The sequence below is a fragment of the Gossypium arboreum genome, chromosome 10 (genome assembly GCF_025698485.1).
Source record: "Gossypium arboreum isolate Shixiya-1 chromosome 10, ASM2569848v2, whole genome shotgun sequence".
In the NCBI taxonomy this organism is placed as follows: domain Eukaryota; kingdom Viridiplantae; phylum Streptophyta; class Magnoliopsida; order Malvales; family Malvaceae; genus Gossypium; species Gossypium arboreum.
This window is the reverse complement of record NC_069079.1, coordinates 128718941-128728644: the sequence shown is the minus strand read 5'-3', so window position 1 is coordinate 128728644 and position 9704 is coordinate 128718941. Positions and strand designations below refer to the sequence as shown.

The window sequence follows — 9704 nt, the reverse complement described above, 5'->3', positions numbered from 1 at the left end:
TAAAATAGTTGAAATTATGAGTTGCTGTAGTTATGAAAATGGTTCATCTAGACTCAAGGAGTAAAAAAATGTGATAAAAATTAATTTACGAGCATTGGGGAAAAAGTGCAAATATGCAAAAGCTTAATAAGTCTATTTTCACATGAAAGAAATAGAGGAAGAAAAAGAATTCTATATTGTGTGATATTTAAATTCTCGTGAAACAGGGTCTGAATGAATTCGAGATCCCCTGTTCTGATTTTATAAATTCACCGTAAATTGTACAAAAATTATTAAGAGTCATACGTTACATGCATGGATTCCTTATTGAGTCTATCTTTAAGGGAAACAAACGGCATGATCATTGGAATTATGTACAGGGAGAAATTCTGTTCAGTAGTGCATAGGGGTCGAGTAGTCATACCTCAAACAGGGAAACTTTAACTAATAAACTGTACTAAATGGCTTGATCAAAATTCTAGAAAAAATTAGTAATTAGACATATGAGTCTAGTTTCAAGAGAAATAGACGAGAACATTATTCGAGTCCTGTACTATGAGATAATTGAACTTTAGTGCAGAAGGTTTGAAACTGTCAGACAGTGAATCAGGAGCAAACTTGAGGAATAAACTGTACTAATTGTCTAAGTCAAAAATTCTGGAAATTTTATGGAATAAAGATAAATGAGTCTAGTTTCAGGGAAAATTAATGGAACTTAATTTGGAGTTTCGTAGCTCCAGATATAAATAATTTAGTGACTGCTGCTCAGGAAGACAGCTTGTAGTGAACTTGAGAATATGTTGTAAACATTGATAAAACAAGTTAATGAGTTGCTTATTGTTTTCATATGAACTTACTAAGCGAAAGCTTACCCTCTTCTTTCCCATGTTTTCTAGAGTTTCCAGGTTAGCTCGGGTTGGAGGCCGTCAGAAATATTATCACACTGTCGGGTTAACGTTATCGGCGTAAGTAAACTCAAGTGATTCTAGTCTATGGCATGTATAGGGTTTTAATGTGAGTATGTAATATTATGATTTAGCCAAAGGCATTGTCTTGTTATTAAGGTAGTATTGTAATATTATGATTTAGCCAAAGGCATTGGCTTGTTATTAAGGTAGTATTAGTCATGTAAATTGGCCTATGTCGGCTAATATCGTTATGGGCCCATATGATTATTCTTATGCATGTATGTTATTATCTCTTGTGATGTGGCTTACAACATGTATGCCTAGAGATTGAATTGAGATTCATTGATGAGCTAATAACTAATGTAGGATTAAGTGATTGGTAAATAGTTAATAATGCTTCATGAATGGTTTGTGGATATGATTATGCATGCTTTGTGATGGACATAAGGTTTGATGACATGTTGATAGCTATAGCATTAATATGGTAAAGATGAAAGAAAAACTTATTGTAATGGTTGCATGTGAAATTACCGTGGTCATGTCATGTTAGGAAGGTTTAAGTGCCTAATTTTGTCATGTTGTATGCTATTGTATAAGTATGCGTGCATGTGTTGTGAGTGTGACAAAATGGCTTGGAAAATAGCCTTGTATTTGTCCAGGTTTTTGGACATGGGTTCGGGACACGGGCGTGTCCTTAGCACCTGGGCGTGTGCTCTATACCTATACGGGCGTGTGGAGCCTTGATGCAAGAGATTTCCTAAGTTTTTCATGAGTTCTCGGTTGAGTCCCGAACCACCCCAAATGCATGTATTGGGCCTCGTAAGCTCGCATAAGGGACAGATTACATGTGAAAAGAAAAGTTTTTAATTATTTGAGATTTCGTGGCCTTGTTTAGTATGGAAGTGTTAGTAAAAGTTAGGTAGCACCTCGAACCGCGTCCCGACGTCGGATGCGGGTGAGGGGTGTTACAATACTCCCTTTACTATGCATTTTAGATTGAGTGTTAAGTATAGTCCTTCCACAGAAAAGGAGAAGGAAGAGATGTAAAAAATTCTTTACTCTTCAACCGTGGGTAGTTTGATGTATGCAGTGGTTTGCACGAGACCAGCCTTGGCTTATGCCGTTGGCACAGTTAGTCATTTTCTTTTTAATCCAGATAGAGAGTATTAGAATGCAATGAGGTGGATTATGAAATATCTTCGTGGCACTTCCAGCATGAAACTTTGTTTCGGCAATGAGAAACCTGTTATTGTTGGGTATACAGATTCAGACATGGCTGGAGACATTGACTCGAGGAGATCTACTTCAAGTTACTTGATCACTTATGCAGGGGGAGCTATGGCATGGCAATCGAGATTGCAAAAGTGTGTTGCATTGCCCACCACCGAATCAGAGTTCACTGCAGCAACCAAAGCATGCAAAGAGATGCTTTGGATGAAGAAGTTTGTGCATGAGCTTGGTTTTACTTAGGAGAAGTATGTCCTGTATTGTGATAGCCAGAGAGCTATTCATCTTGGTAAGAGCTCAACTTTTCATGCTACATCTAAGCATATTGATGTGAGGTACCATTTGATACGAGATGTTCTTGAAGCTAAGCTGTTAGAGCTTCAGAAGATACACACTAATGATAATGGTGCTGATATGTTGACGAAGGCCTTACCAAGAGGTAAGTTTGAAGCATGTTGTTTGACCTCCGGCATGGAGGCATTCCCCACATAGTTGGAGGGGGAGATTTGTTGGGTGTGGGTCCCACTATGTGGGGAACCCTTACACCGGTCAACCCAACTTTAAAGGGGTTGTTTATTTCTTTTGTTTGGTTACAAAAAGGAAAGCTTCTACCACATATTTATTACCCTTTTTGGATTTGACAAAAAGCCATTCTTTTTAGCTTTTACGTGTGGATGTGGGCAGCCATTTATTTAGAGCCAAAAATCAAATTTTAAAAAATAGAGAGATTGAAGCTTGTCAAAAAAAAAGAAGAGGAGAAATCAGTTTTTTAAGTTTGGTGCAGCAGTGATCAACTCTTCGATCGAAGGCCCATCCGTGGTTCGATTGAGCTGATTTTTGGACAGCAGCTAGGTGATAAGGTGTTCTTGACTTTGTATGGTCGAATTTTTCATCCGAGCCTTGTAGCATTGGAAATACCCGTTTTTCAGCAGCTGCATTGTGGTGATGTTCTCCCATTCTTCTCTCTTTTGCTAAAGATTACATATTGTTAGCCTTGTTGGAGTTGAATGCTCGTTGTAGGCTTGATATTGTGATCTTGTAGTTGAACATTTGATGATAGTGGAGTTTTTGATCAGACTTTAAAGTCTCGTGATTTTTACCCTTGATTCAGAGGGGTTTTCCACGTAAAAATACCGGTGTCTCTATTTATTTATTTTTGTTGTGGTTGTATTGGTTGATTTGTGGTTGATTAAGGTTGTTAGAGAATATATTTTGTGCTATTGTGCTTGCCATAATTTTTGACAAGAGTTATAGGGAGAGAAAGAACACCGATTGTGCCTTGCTTTGTTTCGATTGTTTGATTTCTACCCAACAGAAAGAACATATATCATTGGTGAAGAATGATGACGCCGTACATTTTCTTGTAATCAACATTTCTGGCAGAAAGATATATCATTAGTGAAGAATTACAAATTGAAGAAAAATATTAACAACGTGATTAATAGTCATATGTTATTCATTTTTGAATTTGTTGTCTTGATTTTATTTTATTTTTGAGAGAATGATTTCTTTTGATAATTCATTTTTCACCAAACAAACACCGTGAAACAATGGAAATGTTTTACTGAAAATATTTAACATCCAAACAAACGTATCCTTAAATTCTTTTTATTTTCAATCTCAGTTATACGATTACAATTGCATCCTAATACAATTGATTATCATGAAACATTGAAATTGAAGCATCAAACACAACAAATAAATAAAACATTTAATACTTTTTTTTTGTTTCCAATAAAATTAATTCATTCGAGTAAGGAAGCATAAGCCACGATTGGGCTCCTCACTTGATGCACTCCGTCGTCCCAAATCAAAGAACCGGAGACCATAGAGTTCCCGAGTTGTGCTTTGATGGTCACAGTAAAAGATTGCTTTTGGCCAAGAGATTCGAAAGAAAGCACACTAGGTTGAACTTGAATTATGAGTCCTGGTGGAGCATTAACGACCCCCTTGTAAGTCGACAGTGGCGAGCCAACGTTCGTCGCTGTCCGATGAAAGACTCGTGTGACCGAATCTCCGGGAGTTGTGGATAGTGCGAAAGAAGGGTAGTTTAGATCCCACACAGCTTCATTCATTACTTCTGAACATTTGGTGTTACTTTCGGTTATGAGCTTGATTTGTTTAGGACTATATCCTTGTCCACACAAGAATTTAACAAAATCAATCTCCCCAGCATCGAATATCAATCCGGGTCGGGTTGCTAGTGCAGGGTTTATATGGCCTGCACCGTATGCAAACTCAGCTTCGATGTTGTTCTCGGAACTCATCGGAAAAGCTGTTGTCATTAAAGCAGATTTAATGGCGGCAGGGGACCATGTTGGATGAAATGATTTAACATAAGCGGCTGCACCGGTCGCATGGGGACATGACATGGATGTGCCTGAAATAATGTTGTAGGAAACAACTCTTGTATCGTCTTCGGTTTCTGTCAATGGGACAGCTTCAGACCATGCTGCTAAAATGTTGACCCCAGGTGCTGTAAGATCAGGCTGCATCCGAAAACTGAGACAGTAAGAACAGAGGTACGAGCTTTAAGTCTTTACATATTTTGATCTTTAATTTTTCTTTTACATTCACCTTGAGGATGTCTGCTGTGACAGGGTTCGGCCCTCTTGATGAAAATGAAACAACGAATGGAGCGAACTGATTATCTTCGGCATTTGTCTTGAATATTGTTGCAGTTGGGTTTCTATTTGAAACATGACAATTATAAAACAATGATTAATGTACTAAATCAAGTTGAACAAAGCATAATCATGTTTGGTAATGAAAAGTATAAATACTCTGTTGTGTTCACGTAATCGAAAACAATTCTTCCGTCATCCAAGTTCAAGTTCGAAAGAGGTAAACCGTAAGCGAAAGCATAATCTTTGTGCCTGCCACTCTGGAACACGGCACCGATGGCACCGGCTTGGACCGGACCATCGGCATTGCTCTCGTAATCGCAGAAAACTATTTTTCCTTTCACTAAGTTTTCATCCAATGTACCCGGACCGCAATACCTGGAATTTTCATTGCATTAGGATTAATTTTATAGCATAAAATTTGACATTATCGTTGAAAAGATATACCTCGAGTCCTCGGATGTATAACCTTGCGACGTGTTAGGAGCAGCTGCACCGGTGATGAAAGGGTACATTTTTCCCTTCAGATCGAATGTGTTTATAGAGGTTCCCTAAAAATTAATGTCGCACATAAGTATCAGGTATGTCTAGATCTATCCAAGGGTAGAAATACTCGTCCAAGCCGGAATAATTAACATAAACAAGCTTTCTTACCTCATAGATCAGACCATTGCCGAGCTTGACCTTAGTGACAAACTTTCTATCAATGGTACTAGCAGCCACCGATAAAGACCAAGGCGAAAAGTTTGTAATTGACGACGGACTGGGACCACTATTACCGGCAGAATTCGATGTCAAGATACCATTTTTCATCGAATGGAAAGCTCCAATAGCAATCGTATCATCAAAATAATCTGACCAGGAAATACTCCCGACCGAAAGCGAGATTATGTCGACGCCATCAGCTATTGCATCGTCAAACGCTGCAAGAATGTCTTCGTCATAGCAACCATCGTACCAACAAATCTTGTAAACCGCAATGCGTGCCGATGGCACCCCACCACGAGCCGTCCCTTTGGCTAATCCGTATAAGCTCGCCTTGCTAACTAATCCACCAGCAGCCGTCGATGAAGTATGAGTCCCGTGACCTTCGGAGTCTCTCGGCGATCTGTAATCGTACGGACTGTAATCTCCTTTACCTCGGTAATATCTAGCTCCAATTATTTTGCTGAAAAAAAGAATTGCGGCATTGTTAAAAGACTTAATATTTTAAAGGTTTAATGAATATTTCCATTTGATTATGTTTTTACTTGTTGCAAGTGAAATTGGTTGAGCTTTGACATGTTCCTCTCCATTTTCTCGGAATCGGACCGAATCCAGCATCATTAAAGCTTTGAGATTCAGGCCAAATCCCGGTGTCAAGCATTCCGACTATGATATCGCTTTCGATAACCGATCTTTTCACTTTTCTGTTGAATCCCATAAAGTCCCAAGACCTTGATGTATGAAGTTGCTTTCTTCGGCTAAGAAAAACTGATACCACCCCATCTTTTCCTGGAAAATAAGATTAAACCCAAAGTTACTAACAAAACGGAAAAGACATTGCATTTTCTTGGTTTGAAAATTTTTCTCGAGAAAACCTCTCAGTTTAGCTGCTTCATCTTTGGTCAATTTTGCAGCGAAGCCATTGAAGCTCCTGTGGTAGCTGTAGAGCAAAACATCTGATCCAACAGTATTGCTGCATTCATTCATAAGTAGAATCAGAAAATCTCGGTAAAAATGGTCAAATTATGGTCTTGATCCCTTTACTATGCTCAAATTAGGGTTATAGTTCTCATATTTTAACTCAACATAATTTAATTTTAATTGTATAATATTCTTAGTTAATCCAAATAAATAACACGATTATTTGTTCCGATTATAATTCTTACCTGGATTTATCTTTAAAACACCCCTTCTAGGGACAGAGACAAGTGGGTAAACGGTGGCCTTGGCTGGTTAGCCCTCCAAAAACAGTAAATATGCTTTTTAGCCTTTTTTTTATTTTATGAAATTATAAGTTAATATAATGGCAAAATTGTACTTTAATTCTATTAAAATTTATGATTTATCTCTGGACTCCCTGAATTAATTTTATTTCTTCGCCCTACCACTTCTATCATAAACACTCTTTCAGCATGATGAGTTGGAAGGGCTGACATTCACATCAACATTTGAACCAGAACAATTAAGAAAGTTACTTATTCGAACTAACTAGTAATATTTTAAAAGCATATGGATCCCAAATTGAGTATGATTAAAGGACTAAAACCACAACTTGACCCAATCAAATCCAAAAGAACATGCAATTAGTAAGTACCCGGGAAGAACTTCATGAAGCATACTGGTGTGAAGGCTTGTAGTTGAAACCTTGCCCTTTGGCAGGCTCCCCATGTAAACAATGTAAACCTGCCTGTTATCAGAGGAACCATGGCTGCACGACATAAACATAGAAAGAGTGAAAATGACAAGTGAAAGCCATGCCAAAGGGGAAGTTCGGGCTGCCATTGTTGAGTTTTGTGGAGCTTGGTTTTGCAGTAGATAATGCCATGGAAAGGGGAATTTATATAGGGTTTTTGAATGAAGTACTGGGAACAAGCTCCAATGGATTCGTTAATTTTTGAATTATTTAAGCATTGTTAAGCTCGCCAATGGAAGAAAATTTTGTCCATTGCCGGCTTTTACCAATTACTATGATCTTCATTCTTCAGTCAAAACGAGTATTTTCTGTTAAATATTATATATTTCATGCCTGAAACATATATTATGATGTTCAGAAACTATTCGAGGAAAGAGAAAGGGAAAATTGACAATTAATGGCTTTTGATTGCTGAAATACGGTATACGAATTTTGGTATGTTATCTGTTTGGTTCTTAGGAAAATTGAGAAAGGGAAAATTCCAAATCATGATAGTTATTTACTAAGCTTGGTGATAGCTTGTTTGACCGTCCAAAAACATTTAAATTTTTATTGAAATAATATAATTTTTGGCTATCATTTTAGTTTTAAATTTGAAAATTATTTACATCGCATCATCATTTGAAAGTTAAAAATATTATATAATTTTTTAGTGATAACGTGATACAATTTAATAATGTCAAGTTCAGTGTTTTAATAATTGAATCAGTGATTGAATTAGTCAAACCACCGATTTTCGATTTAATTGATTCAATCGATTGGACTGCTAGACCAACAATAATTAAATAAATAATTAAAAATCTAAAAAAATTTAAAAATTTAAAAATTTAAAAATTTAAAAATTTAAAAATAAACAATTTATTTAAACCAAGTCAACTTGTTCAACTATTGATTTTTGTCTCAATTTTCAGTTTTTATCAATTTCAAGTAGTTTTCAATTCAATCGGTTCAATCCCTTTGTTCGGGCCGTTAAATTGATCAAGTCTTGATCCAATTAATCCAATCTTGTTCTAGTAACACTGATCACATTATCAAATCTTGACGGAATCTAAATTTAGGTATCAAAGTGTCCAAAAAATATAAATACCATAATCAACCTAGTTATCTTTTATTTAAAATGTATTAACTTTAAAATGACAAATTGGTGCCTGAAAGACTGTATGAATATCTATAATTAGTAGTAGTAACAAAAACCATAGTCTACAATTTTTTTAAAAAGTTCTTTTTCATGTATTTGATATTTCTATGAAAGATAATATTTATATATAGATGCTTAAATTAGTCTTTATATTTTTCAAAAGTAGATTTAGTTCATTTAGTTTAATTTGATCAATTTTAGATCTTGTATTTTTAAACTGATTAATTTTAATCCTTGAACTTTCAAAATTTAAAATTTTAGTTTTAACTCGAGCAATAGTATTTAAATTTGTTTGGTTAAATGTAATTATTAGTCATGTACTACGCCTATAGTTATATATTTTGTCCATATTCTCCAATTGGATCATTTTAAAACCCTATACTTTTCAAATTTTGAAATTTTAATCTTGACGCAAATGGTAGCCATTAATCTAGTAATTGGATATTTAGTGTGTAATATGTAGGAATAATAAGTTGACATGACATTACATATATAATAATATATTTGCCGCATTAGATTTTGGAAATAACGAAGCTTGACTTAATGAATTTAATAGTTCTTATTTGGTGATAACTAAAATTTTAAAATTTGAAAAATATAGTGACTAAAATGACTAAATTAAAGTAAATAGACTAAATCTACAAATTACATAAAGTATAGGGACTAATAGTAAAATTTAACTTTTATATATATATTTTTTTAAAAAATGAAACAATATAGATTAATTTTATCAATTTTGCTTAATTAAACTTTTGTTCAATAAACAATTAAAATATTACAAGATTATGTCACACCATAACGTAGGTGAAAAAATTTTATGTAACAGATAAATTTATTCAAAAATTTGAATTGAAAATAAATAAAGCTATAGTTGGAATGGTTAAGTTAAGCTACGATGTTTTGAGTTCAAATATCATAAACTATATATTTTTTAGATTTTACATAATTTAAATTACAAAATCATTATATTTGCTATTTAATAAAATGACTGGTTTTTTATAATTACTCAATTGAGTTGAGACCTGGTCAATCGGTGACATCAACTCTGTCAATCCTTTAAATAAAATATAGATAATGATAGTGTTTGTTTTCCAAATCCAATAACAATTTTACTTTCATACAAAAATTGTATGACTCATTTTCTATTTTTTCTCGAAATTTCATTATATGTGATCTTAGAACAATAACAAATGTGTTATTGGAAATTTTGGAACGTTACATACGGTCCTTAAACTCCTCATCTTGTACTAGGCTTAGGAATACTTCAGCTTTTAGAGAATCAACATCAAAGCTCAGCTTCATTTTATTACAGGTCTCACATGAATACAATTTATCATCATGTAAGATAAAAGACAAAAACATTAAAAGACAACAAATAAAATAAAATAAAAAACATCATTAAAACTTTTTTATATTCCCTTCAAATGATT

The 9704-nt window shown here is 34.6% G+C and overlaps 1 protein-coding gene and 1 long non-coding RNA gene across 2 annotated transcripts; one reads left to right on the top strand and one right to left on the bottom strand.

Moving 5' to 3' along the window:
- The first annotated feature begins 910 nt into the window (after nt 1-910).
- Nucleotides 911-1281, top strand: LOC128281495 (uncharacterized). Its single transcript, XR_008271716.1, has 2 exons — nt 911-1043; nt 1094-1281. It is a non-coding gene; the product is annotated as an uncharacterized LOC128281495 (long non-coding RNA).
- A 2415-nt stretch (nt 1282-3696) lies between these two features.
- On the bottom strand, nt 3697-7177 carry LOC108451605 (cucumisin-like). Its single transcript, XM_017749278.2, has 8 exons — nt 7038-7177; nt 6319-6416; nt 5989-6232; nt 5393-5906; nt 5186-5289; nt 4898-5116; nt 4692-4803; nt 3697-4603 (listed from the first exon to the last, which is right to left on the bottom strand). The coding sequence occupies exons 1-8, from the start codon at nt 7166-7168 to the stop codon at nt 3860-3862; spliced, it is 2166 nt and encodes a 721-aa protein (XP_017604767.2). The 5' UTR covers nt 7169-7177; the 3' UTR covers nt 3697-3859.
- Between the last annotated feature and the right edge of the window lie 2527 nt (nt 7178-9704).